The following is a 15,994-nucleotide window of genomic DNA, read 5'->3' on the forward strand; positions in this document are numbered from 1 at the left end:
AAACTGAAGTACAGAAGTGCCTGATTCTTTTTAATTCCACAAATACCTAGCATCCCAAAGTAACATGTAAACAAACCTCTATGCTACTCAGTGAATTCTCTCCAATTTCTAGAATAAACTAAATGGTAGTAGGTCTAGTATATGACTTTCATGTAAGTTACGGTTTCATTCATGACTTTGACTATATTAGAGATGTAGCAAAGAGGGAAAATTTTCAACTACTGTATTTATTTAAAACAAACTGACAGGTCCAAGCACCCATCTTAAGAAAAGCCAGCAGCATTTTTTAACATATTCAAAGTAAGATTTTGGCCTAAGCCCTTAATACCTTCCTGAACAGCCATGCAACAAAACACCCTCAAGAGGTGTTACAAAGGGAAAAAAAACATGGAGTAATTTGTACTTCTTCCCCTGGATAACAGAAACAAGGTAAAGCAAATCCAGATTATTTTTGAATGAACGGCTGTCATGTTTAATACACTCTGAGCTCTATAAAACTAGAGCCACTATCATATATGCTTATATAGATATATACTTATTTTTAATAAAGTCTCTTGCTTGCTTCAACTTCAAAATTTAAGGATGATTTTTTTCCTAGTCAGTCACTTCAAGGGAACAATAAATAAAGTAGAAAAGGATGAACTGTTTTGCGTATTTCTGTGGAAGAACGGAAAACATTTATACTTTGAGAGGTTCAGAAAGTTCACTGTACAGATTGAACAGCTTATATACACTATCTGTGCAACTTCTCTTGGCTGGGGTATTTAAATGCAAGAGCTCCTCCAAGACAAGAAGCCACATTCATTCTTGTCCAAATCCCTCTGTCTCTTCTATTGCAAAAAGAAGTTTTTCCTTTAGTTGTTCATAACTCTTATATGGTGGTAGATCCAAGCGATTAAAACTGAACAAAAACAAAAACAAAATCAGATGTGTTTTCAATAAAACAAACTCTGAAAAGACTCCTAATACAATATTTTTTTAAAGCACATGTGAAAAACTAAATAGAGGAAGAATGTAAAAATTTTGCCAGAAGTATTCTAACACAATTTACTACTGTATTATTACTTAACAAATATAACATTAAATATACAAATTTTCTTACAGCATTTAATTCAAATTTAAGACCTAGTCACAAAAATATTTTAACGTTTCCCAGAGAAAGCTAGAATTACAAATAATAATTGTAGCAATATGGATAAAACTGCTGGAATTTTTTTTTAAAGCACTAGTTTTTCTCTTTTCTATACTATTATTGTTACATTGTGTCATGAGTCCCCCTAACTTCTCTTGGGTTAAAGTGTCCATTTCTTTCACTCACTCACCCACCAATTCATTCATCAGTTACTTATTGAGAATCTTTAATATATCAGGTATTTTTCCAGGAGCTGGTGATACAATGATGAAAAAGTAAAGTCCTTGTCCTCAATGAACTTACATTCTAGGGTGGAGACAGTCAATAACCAAATATATATTTTTGTCTTTTCAAATAATATCGTATGTATAACCGTTTCTAAAATAATATGCTTACAGTCTTGCTAGACTCAAAGAATTCCCTGCTGGGATTAACTGATGAAATATAGAAAATATTGAAAATGCTTAAAACATCAATGTATTGTTTTACAATTTACAAAGGTGTGAAATAACATTTAATTTTTAAAGATACAGCACTGAGTAGCTGGGTTAAGATTCAGGAGTTTTGGATTTTGGGTTTTGATCCCCACTATTAGTGTCTAGTGAAGTAGCTCTGAGAAGTCAAAACCTTTCTGTACTTTCATTTTCTCATGTGGAAGGTTTCTATAGATTATCCAGTTCCCTTCTACTACTCCTACCAGTTATCTGCCCTTGTAAGAGTCAGGAAACCTGTAAATCAAGAAAGAGCCTTTTGAAACAAGGCAGCCAATTAAAATGGTATTCTTCTCAGACCATGTTATTCTGTTTGACAAGTTGTTAATTTAACAGTAACAATTAAGAGGACTATATATCTTCCCATCGTGTGCCCCCTCCCCACCCCCACCTTTAAACTATGCCTCAAGGTAGTCTGATACTGAGCTGAGGTCAGGAAAAAATTTTTCAATAGAGCCCTATACTAACCAGTCACCTGACTCTGTCAAATTGTCATTCTATTTACCAAATCTCCCCCATCTTTTCCCTCCTGATCATTTCTATTGCTACCATATTCTCCTATATATACTTCCCCATCATCTTTTATCTAAACCATCAGTATTTTCTGCCTACTGATCTTGCATCCTTTTTTTTTTTTTTTTTTTTTTAACTCCTTCACAACCTATCTAGCCTTATATCATTGCCAGGGGTACTTTCTTAAAAAGACATGATGGTTTAAAAAAACCTCTGCTGCTTCTAATGGCTATGGACGCGGAAGAGGGCAAGGAAGCCTATGCTGTTTGGTATAGCCCCTATCAACTTATTTAATGTTCTCCAAGCATACCACACACTTTTCTGTTCTATGACCATGCTCTTATGGCTCTCCTATGTTCTGGAATACCCTTTTCTGCCTATGAAAATATTATTAAGAATCAGTCCAAATGCTACAACTTCCTCCAAGAATTCTCCTTGAACATGTTATACAGGCTTAATAATGCCCCTCTCCATAGCTCTTTTTTTTTTTTTCAAAAGGATGAAGTAAAAAATTTATTTTTCACATGTGAGGACCTAGCAAATGCTGTAAATTCTTGGATTTGGTGAAAATTAAAACATTACACACAAGTTATGGTCATGTTTATCCATGTATATAATATGCAAGGTGAATATATGTAGAGAGTTGGCATTTGTAATCCATAAGCTCTTTTTACTTCTTTTTTTAGCATTTACTTTACTCTGTATTATGACTGACTGGTTTTTTCCATTAAGATTCCAAAACCCACAAGGGCAGAGTCATCTCTACTCTCCTAACACAGATCCATTCTGTATACAGTAGACATTTCGTTAATGTTGAGTTGAACCACATAAGAAAATGTATTACTTTAAAACATCCAAAACAGGGTTCTGTTTTAAGACACCAGCCATTATGTTTTGTGCTGGCTTACAAAAGGACAAAGACGCACTAAAATCTATTCATCTTTTATTGAGTACTTACTATGTGAATATCAGAATACTATTTTAAGTTTTATTTTAGCTTTTGTTTTAGTTTCAGCTTTGAGTAAAGTTTGCTACTTCTATTTTCTTATATATAAAAAGGGAAGACATCAGTACTTTTCTCATGGACTCTAAGGGAACAGTACGCTACTGGCTTGCTATACACTGTATATAGCCTGCAGCACCCCTGCCCTGAAAGCTGCCACCTCACTAAGCAAAGCACGGGATGAAAGCAGTAGGACCCAATCTGAGAATAATCAAGACTGCTTCCACCATGGATTATGGCACTGCTTACCTCAGTCACTACCGAAAACTCAAGTCTTTCTGGATCATCTATTTTCATCTAAATTCTCATCCCAATACTGATCAACCGTATTTCCCCTGATCTGAATTAAATCCCCACCTGTGTCCTCCATCTCAGACCTTTCCAATCCATTTTTTTGGACTTATATTTTATGATTCGCAGGCTGCTATAGTCTTAACAACTCCTCTCTTGCCTTAACTGAAATCCAGCTAGTCTGAAATATTCTATTTCCTCTGCAGCCAGTCAACAAACTTTCCTCCTCTGAGGCAAACACAATCTGGCTATGCAACCTTCTTTCTGCACTTTTTGCTGTCACCTGTTGACCATGTTCCTTCACTCACTGAAAGCTCTGGCACCTTCTTCATAGTCCTCTCATTCACATGGGTGACATGCAATGCCACAGCCTCTCAATTCTTGCCCTTCCTCAGTGACCTGTTCCTCTACTTCAGTATCATACCTTGAACCTTGTCATCAACACTCTATTCTCTGATTATCTGTCTTTCCCAACTTATTTCAATTAAAATGCCAACCTATTAATCTATTACTTTCTCACCACCCTATCTTGTCCTCAGACTCTTCCTATCTTCACTTTTTACTTAAGCCACAGCCCATCATTATAATTACTTTAGAGGTCATGGTCCATCATTATAATCACTACCTTGCAAATATTTTAAAACCCTCTCTCTCCTTTTCGAACTTACTCAAACTCAAACCCTGAATGAATTCAACCTTCTACTTTCTCATTCCTTGTACCTTAACAGTTGAAAATTACTGCGGGGACAATCTGACAACTTAGGTAGATTAGTGTCACTTTAGATGAACTAGTAGATCCAAGTGGGCAATCTAATGTTGTCCAGCATTCTTAGCCATATTTCTACTCTCTGAAAGCTCTCCCTTTCTTTCTCCTCAAGTCTTTCCTTTCTTCACTGTTAGCCAGTGACCTCAACCTTATACTCTGAGAAAACAAACCAACAGTGGATTAACTCTATTATTCTTTCACAAAATCTAAAATCTATCTATAGTTTACATCCAACTTTTCTTCCTCTTCTGCTACAACAAAGGAAATGTTCTTGTTTTTATAAAAGGCGAATTCCTTAACTCACACTCAAAATCCCAATTCTTTTCATCTTTCTTAAAGAATTATCTTCTTTGGTTATGAACTGTCTGTCCCTGCCTCAACAATCTCTCCTCTATTGGATTCACCAATTTAATCTAACCTGGTGTTCTCAAATGTTTGTGGTCACAGGATCCCTTTTCACATCTAAAATTATTGAGAAACCAAAAAAAAAGCTTCTGTTTACGTGAATTATAGGTGTTGATATTTACCATATTATAAGTTAAAGCAAATTTTAAAAGTAATTTACTTTGAAATAAAAGTAAAATTTTTATGGAAAAAAAGACTATTTTCAAAAAAGTAGTGGAAAGAGTGACCTTGTTTCATATTTTTGCAAATCATTTTAATATCTGGCTTAATAGAAGACACCTGGATTCAGATACCTATGTGAGCATTTATTCTGTGGGACTATATTGTTTTAGATTAAGCATATGAAAACTGTCCCCATACAGATATGCAGTTAGAAAACAGATGTACTCAAGTCATTTTTTTCAGATACCTGTGGATATTATTCTTTGATAATATACTAAATTTGACAAGGTTATGCATAATATGGGTTTTGAAATCATATCAAAGAACTTTTTGTACTCTGTTATATGAAATCTATTGGTTTATTTTACACTTTGAATGCATGTTTTTACCCGTGCATGAGTTTGTAACATCATGCATCGGTCATTTGGAAATACTGGTTCACCAAGTTATAAAGAATTTTCAAATATGAAAAAAGTCTTGGGCTTCCCTGGTGGCGCAGTGGTTGGGGGTCCGCCTGCTGATGCAGGGGACACGGGTTCGTGCCCCGGTCTGGGAGGATCCCACATGCCACGGAGCGGCTGGGCCCGTGAGCCATGGCTGCTGAGCCTGCGCGTCCGGAGCCTGTGCTCCGCAACGGAAGAGGCCACAACAGTGAGAGGCCCGCGTACCGCAAAAAAAAAAAAAAAAAAAAAAAAAATCTTGGGAAGCTGTCAAGCTCAAGGTGGTATATACAAGTTTTCCAAAATTCTGATTTTTGCATGAAACCTCAATTTTATCATCACCAACAAATGCTGTTAGTTGTTTTCCTTAAGGTGACAAGTTTTACTTCATTAATTTTCAAGGAAAAAAGTCTGAATAAACACAGTTTGTCTCTCATGTTTTCAAGTAGAAAAAGTGTTCCAAAAAGAAAGCAAGCTGTTCAGCTTACAACTCAACAACTGCCTAAGAGCTTCCCCTCAAGACAACCACCAAAGTGCTTTATGCAGACTTCCCATTTTGTCATACAGAATGTTAAAAAAGCTACATACATACTTCAAGCAACAAGATTTAATAAAGTTAATAGTTTTTAATACTTCATAAAGAACAACCTTCAATAAGCCTGGCTTTTTTTTTGCTTTAAACTTCAAATGTGTGGTGTTGAAAAATGCAGAGGTAGCAGTTTTGTGCCACTGCCTTGACTTACGCTAAGTCAACAGCAGTTGACCCACCATTACTTTGGTACCACAAGTGCAGATGTCAAAACAATAAAAAGGCAAAAATGACTTAGTGTGAAAATAGTTTTGATCTCCTGAAAGAACCACGTACATTTAAGCCATCACCATCTTTTGCCTGGATGACTATAAGAGTTCTATAACTAATCTCCCCGCACTCACTCATCCAATTCCCTCTCTCCTGTTGCCAGACTGATTTTTCTTGGATCTCATTATCTGCTATTTAAAACTCTTCAAAGGCTTCTAATTGTTCTTAGAAACAAATTCCTTATAATAGCTGATAAGGCTCTATATAATTTAGCCCCTGCCTACACTTCAGATTCTTTTATCCCCTCCCCTGATTCATTAAATTCCATTCACACCAAGTCATCTTTTATTTCCTTGAAAAATGACCCTGTACAAAGAGAGCACTTCCCCTGTTTCTTCCCAAAGCATGCTATTTATCAAACTCAACTTAAACATCACTGTTTTCAAGAAACCTGCTTGACCACCCAATCCAAAGGAGGTTCCCCTCTAGTTGTTCTCTTGGTTTCCTTTGAAGGACTCCTAGCATGTGCAAAGAGTTGTTTACCTGTCTTTTGTGTCCCCATCCCCAATGGAGCGCAAACTTCATAAAAGGCAGGGAGCACTTTAATCTCATTCTATACATAGTGGATATGCTAAATATTTGTTGAATCAATGGATACGTTTCTCAAGTATTTATATTAACTAATCATCCTAATGTGTTTAGTTACAGAATACTATATTAATCAGCCTGTTCTCAAAATTGAAATTCTGACTACTTTAATGAAATTATATTGGGTCTTACATTAAAAAAAAAAAAAAAAAGGCTCTGGCTTTCACCTTCCTATTTAAGATTCTTGAACTTACCATGTGTGGCTTCTTGGTAACCAGGTATCTTTGCCGACTTTTTCAATGCAAAATTTTTGAGGCCCATTACTTCCTAAATCAGGAAAATAAGACAAAATTTATCTGGTCTTTTAAACATTTTGGTTTTGATAACTAGTCAAATAATAGAACATGTCACATAGTCAACCTGAATGATACAGAATAAACTACAATGTAAGTTACTTCTGCCTAGAGAAGCTTCTTATTGCTGCAAAGATCCAGCAATAAGAATTACAAAGTGGAAAGATAAGTATTTCTACAGAATCTTGCTCCCTTCACAAAGCAATGGCCAACCAGGCTTTGTGAGCCGATTTTCATTTTTGTCTTACAAGTGTATTCGATATTAACCATTAATTTGTCTTTCTTCTGGTAGATGCCCTACATAAAGCACAGAAGAATAATCCTTAGGTTCAAGTCTGTTGTATGTCTAAACGCCATTATTATCCCAAAATTATCTACAGAGAAACTGCATTTACCCATGAGCTCAGCAAATCCTCCTAGAGGTAAACGGCAGGTTCCAGTGACAAACTGCAGTAGTCGCATTCTTACTTCATTGTCTGTCTCTTTCACAAACTGTGTAACAAAAGCAAATTTACTTTAATATAAAATAAATCCTAGATGATCTTCAATAGTGAAAATAGTAGAGCCTTATTCTTAAATTTCTTCTGGAAACTTAAGAATTTAACTTGAATAAGAAGAAATTTAACACAAACTAGTTTTAAAATATATGTGGTAAGTGGCTGCAGCATTCATCATTTATTCAGGCTAGGCACTATGCTCAGTACACTATCAATCTTACTTCACTTAATCCTCACAATCACAGCATAGGTTGGCCACTATTGTTATTATTATATCCATCTTAGAGAGAGGAAATGGAGGCCTAGAAAGGTTGTCGTTTGTCCACAGTCAGACCACTGACCAGGGCAGATGTTGTGGCTGGACTACACTAGAACAGCTATCACCTGTTGAGGGCTCCTGCCATGTGCTGTGCCATATGCTTTTTGTGTATTTGGCCCTTACAACAGTATTATGAGGTAGCTACTATCATTAGCATCCGCACTACACATATAAGAAAATGGAGGCCTGGAGAGGTGAGATAATTTGTCCTTCTCAAACTGCTAATAAGTAGCAGAACTAACATTTGAACTCAGGTCTGGTTGAGCTCTAAACCACTGTTATCCTGACCCGAGCCACCTACCCTTCTCCACTGTAAGCTACCAAAGATGAACAAATACTTCCCAACTGCCACTTTCAATAGTTGGTGGTATTTTCTTCCACTAAACACCATTTTCCCAACTCTCTTCTTCACACTTGAAAACCTAAAGTATGAATTCTTCTAAAAGTATATCTAGTTCACAGACTATCTCTTTTCAAAGTGGACATAAATGGGTAATGTGAAATACTGATCTGAATTGGTCTGAGTATCTCACAACAGAAGGCAAGGAACTTAGGGAACAGTCTGAGAGTAGAAATGTATCTTAAAAACAGGGACTAAACTTTAGCTAACAATAGGACAAAATGTTGTGCTAATTATGACCAAAAATGTTTCTGCACAGAATTGTGCTGAGGCAACATATTTCATCAAGACAAAGAAATTCAGCTGATTACCAGGTCTGGCATAAACCTCACCACTGTCCCTGAAACAAACCCAATTCAGAAAACACAACTATTCATTTGGATTTACAAAACCCAAGGCTTAAGCTCCTCGGGTATATAAATACAAAGTCCAAAGGGAAAGTCAGGGAACAAAAGGAGTAAAGAAGCTGGTAGTGAGCCTAAAAGGGAAGATTACAGACACCTGCACACATTCTGTATGTGATGTAATTCTGCTGGTTTAGGCTTGAAAATAGGGTTATTCTTACCTTTTTGTTTATTTCTTTATTTTTTTTTACAATAGATAATACATGCACATAGTGTGGAACTCAAAGGCAGGAGAAGGGCACAGCAGGAAGAGCAGCCCACACGTGCACCTCTGCCTCAATGTCAGCTCTCCTCTGCAACTGCTGCTCGTGCGCCCTCTACCTTTACAGAGGCTGTACTCATACACTAGCAGACACTCTGTTTATAAAGAATATATATTTTCCTTTTAACCAAATAATATACATACCTTTTTTCCCTTAATATTGCATTGAAAAATATTATCCTCCAATATTTTTGTTAATTTGCATTAAGAAAAAGAATGATGACAATGTACAGAATTACATAATGGATATATTACAATTTATTTACTCAGTTCCCCCTGACGGACATTTAGGTGTCTCAAGTCTTCATTAGTGTACCAATAATGTAGCAATAAATACTCTGGTATGAGCCATTTTGCATATGTGAAGTGTATCCATAGGATAAATTTCTAGAAGTGTCCACACTTCTTTAAAGTATGGAGCAATAAACATATGACATATCCTTATGAAAAGTTGCAACCTTTGGAAAATCTTTCTATAGTAACAGAAAAACCCTGGCTTTTCACCTGAAAGTGAAACAGTTAAGCACAAGTACACCAGATGTTCAGTTACTAAGTTGCTCAAATGAGTCTCAATCAGTAAATTTATGTGGATAATATTCCTGGCCTAGAGATTTTAAATTTCAAACAACACACAAACACAAACAAAAGAAAGGAGAGGGAGAGAGAGAGAGAGTGAGTGAGTGAGAAAGAGAGAGAGAGAGAGAGAGAAAGGGAAAGGAGAGAGAGGAAAGAAAAGTCATTCCTGGACATTATCCTCTAGATTGTTCTAACTCCCTGGCATATTATCACCTTTAGAGAAATTAAGTATCTGCATTGACTTTCTCATTAAAAACATACTTCCTCATTTACTTCTAGAATTAAGTGGAATTTATAGAATATTTTCATACTACTAGAAAAAAATGTTATACCTACAACTATTACCATTAAACTATTATTTAAAGAAGATAGTCATTTATTCTTTCACTTAGGAAAAAAGCAATGGAAAATCCTTTAACAAGTATTCACACTATCCACTTCCGACTTAAAACTCAAAGACTAAATACCATGTCTAAAAGCAGTCTCAACTTTAAAGTGAACTGTTTTCAAACCCCCGTTTCATCAGAAAACATTTTCTTTGAGTACTTTGATTCAAAAAGATAAAAGCAAATACCTGCCAAAACCAGATGATTTGCTTGCTGTTTCTGGTATAATGTCGATACACAGTGTTTCTCTGCCAATCTGCTAAGTCAACCTCCTGCATGCCACACAACATGACCTGGGAAAGGAGCACAGTATCAGGTCACAGTAAAGATTTACTGAAGAGAGTAACCATATGACTGGAATCTGCTAATGCCCAGCTATGCACATGCATAATTATGTAAACAGCTATGTGTACATCAAATAAAGGTCACAGTAAGCAAATCCAACAAAATTTGTGGCAATTTAACATGCAGAGTTCTATGGTACTTTATCTACCCATATTTACTCAACTTAAATTGAAAACATTTAAAGTAACTATTCATCAAGAAAAATATCAGCTGTGTGCCAAAACAAGCTCTTTTACTATAAATATATCCCAAATTAGATATACAAATTACAAATAAATTTCTAGCTCTTCTTTTTTTTAAATCTATGCTACCTTATCTATTTAAAATTAAAAATATACTAACCTCTTGTTATTCATCTATCCAGGCTTTGGGAATAAAATATTCTACATATGTGAAATTTTCAAATAACTCCAGTTTATTATATATGGGATGAAAACTATTTTTGGCATAATAAAATAAAAAGTATAATACTTAACTTCTCATAAGTCAACTATGATCTATAATTTACATACAATAAAATGTGCATATTTTAAGTACAGAGTTAGATGCTTTGACAGATGTATACACCTGTGTAACCACTACCATAATCAAGAGGTAGAATATTTCCATTGTGTCCCTTGTCGCAGTTAAAACCACCATCCTTATCTTTGGCTCTAGGTGATCAACGATTTCACCATAGACTAGATTTTTGAGAATATGAGACAATACTACACATATCCCCTCTCTTTTCTGTTTTCTTTTCCCACTTAGCACAATGTTTATGAGATTCATCCATGTTGTTGTGGGTACCAGTACTTCTTTCATATTGCTGAGTGGTATTTCATTATATAAATATACAACTATTTATTTATCCATTCCCTTGTTGATGGACATTTAGGTTACTTCAAATTTTTGATTTTGATGAATAAAGTTGTGATGAACACTTAATGGAAAAGGCTTTGTGTGAAAATATACTTCATTTCCACATGAGTAAACACCTACTAGTGGAACTGCTAGGGCATACGGCTGATGTATATTTAACACTGTAAGAAACTACCAACAGTATCCCAAAGTGGTAATTCATTTAGTTTGAATTTGCAATTCCCCAATGAGTAGTGAGCATCGAATGTTTACGTGCCATCAGTAAGCTTCTTGGGCTTCCCTGGTGGCGCAGTGGTTAAGAATCCTCCTGCCAATGCAGGGGACATGGGTTCGAGCTCTGGTCTGGGAAGATCCCACGTGCCGTGGAGCAACTAAACCTGTGCGCCACAACTACTGAGCCTGCGCTCTAGAGCCCGTTCTCCACAACAACAGAAACCACTGCAATGAGAAGCCTGAGAACCGCAACGAAGAGTAGCCCCCGCTCGCCGCAATTAGAGAAAGCCCGCACTCAGCAATGAAGACCCAACACAGCCAAAAATAAATAAATAAATTTATTAAAAAAAGAAAAAAAGTACATAGCTTCTTTTGTAAAGTGAGTCTTTACTCACTTTAAAAAAATTGTCTTTTTACTGAGTTACAAGTGTTTAATATATTCTAGATACAAGACCTTTGTCTCAAGAGTTTCTCTCAGTGTGTAGGTTGCCTTTTCATTTACTTAACAGCATCTTTGGACAGGAAGTTTTTCGTTTTGATGAAGTCCAACATCCTTTGTGGGTGTAGGTGGTCTACTGCTTTACTGTGTTCTTCCTAAGACACTTCTGTCTACACTTTTTCTATGTTTTCTTTTTAGCTTTCATATTTATGTTTATGATTTATTTTAAATTAATCTTTGTTTATGAGCTGAAGTAGGGGTTAAGATTAATTTTCTTCCATATGAATATCAAGTTGATCCAGCATCACTTGTTTAAAAGACTTCCCCTTTCTCCATCAAACTATATTACTTTTGATGAAAACCAATCGACAATACACATATGGGTCTACTTCTGGACTCTCTAAGTGTTCCACTGATCTCTTTGTCTATCCTTGCACAAATACCACACTATCTTAATTACTATGGCTTTATAATAATTCTTGAAATCTGGTAGTTAACATCCTACAAGCTTGTCCTTTTTCAAAATTGTTTTGGCTAATCTAGACCCTTTGCATTTCCTTGTAATTTTAGAACTAGCCTGTCAATTTCTATAGAAAATTCTGCTGGGATGTTGACTGGGATTGTGTTGAATATACAGCTCAATTTAGAGAAAACTGACATATTTACAATATTGAGTCTTCCAATACATAACATGGTATATCTCTCCACTTACTAAAGTCTTCTTTAATTTTTCTGGGCAATGTTTTAAGTTTTTAGTGTAGAGTTCCTACAGGCCTTTGGCTAAATTTGCTCATTTTTTTGATGCTTTAGTAAGTGAAACTTTGAAATTTCAATTTCTAAATGTTTGCTGCTAGCATATAGAAGATATACAATTGATTTTTAAAGTCACTGACCTTGTACCCTACAGTCTTATTAAATTCACTATTATTTCTAGTAGTTTTTTGGTAGGTCCCTTAGGATTTTCTAAGTCGACAATCATGTTATCATCTGTGAATAAAGGCAGTTTTACTTCTTTTCAATCTTTTTGCTTCTACTTTTGCCTTACTGCATTGGCTCAGGAACCTGGTACAATGTAGAACAGAAGTGGTGAGAGTGGACATCTTTGCCTTGTTCCCAATCTCAATGAGAAATATTCAAGGCATCACCGTTAAGAATGATGTTAGGGTTTATCTTTTTTGTTGATGCCCTTTATCAAACTGAGGAAGTTGCCTTCTATTCCTAGTGTGATGAGAGTTTTTTTTATAAAGAATGACTGTTTTATCTTCTTAAAGTTAAAATAGATTTTAACCTGTAAAAAGGGGCATGGTATGATTATGAATAACCATTATTTTGGATAATGGTGCGAATATCCCTTATTGTGGTATTATTCATGGCTAAGAGAGACAATGAATGGGAGTAAAAGAAAGAACAAGAGGAGAAAAGTCAAGGCAAAGCAAAACAAAACAACACAAATGTCCATTTTCTCACAGCTCTGTACTATGAGCTAAAGGTAAATCAGTAATCAATAAGGGCTTTAGTCTCCTTCTCTGTGTAAGGAAATTATCTCATGGCCAAACTATTTCACAAGGCTCTATGTAGACTGTAAATGCTGCCAAGGGTGATACAAAGTATGCACCTATTAACATCCTTCTTGATTTACTGTTTCAGTTTCATCTCAGCTCTAATGTCAGGCTCTTGCCGTAACATCCCTCTTTCACTGAGTGGGCCTCTGAAGCAGGAGTTCTTAATTGGGGGTATGGAATATTTTAGGTATATGCATTGTGAGTATACAGAGTTTTTAAATTTTCTTCAGATTCTTAATGAAGTCGGTGATTTAAAATATGATCAATACTACTCTAAAAAGTAGCTTCCATTCTACTAATGCATTTCTGCTAGTTTGTGTAAGCAAGCTATTAAGAGATGTTAACCAGATTTACAGAGTCTACATGTAATTCAGGCTCAGAGTCCTGATTTTCATATACTTCCCATGTCAGAGTTTCTAGAAGGCTAATCCCTACATAGGGATATTACTGTATAAAATTTAAAATGCTAATTTTTCATATGTACATTTGATTACATGAACAAACCAAGTTTCTTTTTTTTTTTTTTTTTTATAATTCTACAGCATTTCTACTGATTGATTGATTGACTGATTTGCTGTGTTGGGTCTTCATTTCTATGCGAGGGCTTTCTCTAGTTGCGGCAAGCGGGTGCCACTCTTCATTGCGGCGCGTGGACCTCTCACTGTTGCGGCCTCTCTTTTTGCAGAGCACAGGCTCCAGACGCGCAGGCTCAGTAGCCGTGGCTCACGGGACCAGTTGCTCCGTGGCATGTGGGATCTTCCCAGACCAGGGCTCGAACCCGTGTCCCCTGCACCGGCAGGCAGACTCTCAACCACTGCGCCACCAGGGAAGCCCCCCAAGTTTCTTAATAGAGGACCAAAGGTGGCTGAAGTTAAACTACTGCCCCCCAAAGAAGGTGGGGGGAAATGCAAGCACCTTCCTAACGCCCTGCCTGTGTTCTAATCTATGTGGAGAAGACTTGGAGAATTCACAATAACTAATCATTAGGGAAATACAAATCAAAACCACAGTGAGCTATCATCTCACATCCATTAGAATGGCTATTATTAAAAACAAAAACAGAAAATAACAAGTATAGGCAAAGATGTGGAAAAGTTGGAAGCCTCACATACTTTTGGTGGAAATGTAAAATGGTGCTGCCGCTATGGAAAACAGTGTGGCAGTTCCTCAAAAAGTTAACTAGAGAATTACCATATGATCCAGCAATCCCACTCCTGGGTATATATCCAAAAGAACTGAAAGCAGGGTCTCAAAGTGATATTTGTACACCCATGTTCATAGCAGCATTATTCACAATAGCCAAAAGGTGGAAGCAACCCAAAGATCCATTGACTGATGAATGGATAAACCAAATGTGGTATATACATACAACTGAATATTACTCAGTCTTAAAAATGACAGAAATTCTTACATATGCTACAATATGGATGAACCATGAGGACATTATGGTAACTGAAATAAGCCAGCCACAATAAGACAAATACTGTATGATTTCACTTATATGAGGTAACAAGAGTTAGTCAAACTCAGAAACAGAAAGTAAAATGGTAGTTGTCTGGGGCTAGGGAGGAAGAGGAAATGGGGAGTTAATAGGTATAGAGTTTCAGTTCTGCAAAATGAAAAAGTTCTGGAGATTGGTTGCACAATAATGTGAATATACTTAACATTACTGAACTGTACACTTAAAAACGTTCAAGATGGTAAATTTTATGTTATGTGTATTTCATCACCAAAACAAAAAAAAAAGGAAAGAAAAGAAAAGAAAGAAAAAAAGCATTTCTGATATATTGTACTTTTAACAATTCTAAAGTACAGTTAAGACCACTAAGAACTCATGACTTAGAAATCTAATCTTTGGGGTAACTCGCTACTAAACCAGGAGTTCCCCAAATTATTAATAAGGTTGCACTCACTCTTTAGGAGCCCTAACAGTTGGCACTGATTGATGATTCTGTGCTTATGACATCAGCACATTTTGGAGAACTTAAGACCTTTACCCAATGCTGGGATTTTAGTATCCCCTGAACATTTGGATGAATGAGAGAGGATTGAAGATTGTGCCACATGATTTTAAAACTTGTGGACATTCTTTTATAAAAGTGTAACAACAGTCCCTCCTCCCATTAACATTCCCTATAATAGCATAATAAAAGATCCTAACCTCCAATTCTTTTTCATCAAAGTACTGCAGCCACTGAAGGGGAACAACCTCATTAAAACCATCCAGGAAAGCTTTGGTCTGTTCTTGTACTCCTCGAGAAAAACGCCACTCTGTCATTAAACTGAAAATAAAGATGGTATTTAAAAATAGGTAATTTGTATGTGAGGTAAAAGGCTAAAAACACAGAGTACTTCTTAACCATCATTAAAAAAGAAAGTGAAGAAAATCAGTATGCTGTATGAATCATAGAATTCAAGAGAACACAGTTTCAAACCAGAAGTTGTGGTGAGCACTATTAAGTTAAAAAGGGAAAGTGAGATGGAATAGGAAATGAGCATTAGAGTGCTTAGGCAGGTGTGGCTCCAGGCTTGGTTTTGCTACTATCGAACAGAGCACCTCTGTCTCATCTAGAAATGAAGAGGTTGCATGGGCTTTGTAAATTCCTTTTTTAGCACCAATGTTCTCTGATTTTTGATCGGGACAATGGTAGGATGCATACAGCAGGTGGAAGTGGGAAAGTGAAGGTCATCATACATTCTCTTATTTCAAGAACACTGGTACTGTTGAGAAGAACTTAAATGTATGTCAGAGGCAAGGGAACTGGGTTTTTTTTGTTTTGTTTTACT

At 36.0% G+C, this 15,994-nt stretch overlaps 1 protein-coding gene across 1 annotated transcript in view; it reads right to left on the reverse strand.

Annotated features, from left to right (window-relative positions):
* Nucleotides 1-207: 207 nt before the first annotated feature.
* Nucleotides 208-15,994, reverse strand: part of WWP1 (WW domain containing E3 ubiquitin protein ligase 1) — a 117,950-nt gene continuing 102,163 nt past the window's right edge. Inside the window, exons 21-25 of the mRNA XM_082601684.1 lie at nucleotides 15,369-15,489; nucleotides 9,976-10,080; nucleotides 7,339-7,435; nucleotides 6,845-6,917; nucleotides 208-901 (exon numbers count right to left, since the gene is read on the reverse strand). Of these exons, the coding sequence (XP_082457810.1) occupies nucleotides 802-901; nucleotides 6,845-6,917; nucleotides 7,339-7,435; nucleotides 9,976-10,080; nucleotides 15,369-15,489 (496 nt within the window). The 3' untranslated portion in view covers nucleotides 208-801. The remainder of the gene's footprint in view (nucleotides 902-6,844; nucleotides 6,918-7,338; nucleotides 7,436-9,975; nucleotides 10,081-15,368; nucleotides 15,490-15,994) is intronic.

The sequence above is a fragment of the Mesoplodon mirus genome (genome assembly GCF_964341445.2).
Source record: "Mesoplodon mirus genome assembly, chromosome: 16".
Lineage (NCBI taxonomy): Eukaryota > Metazoa > Chordata > Mammalia > Artiodactyla > Ziphiidae > Mesoplodon > Mesoplodon mirus.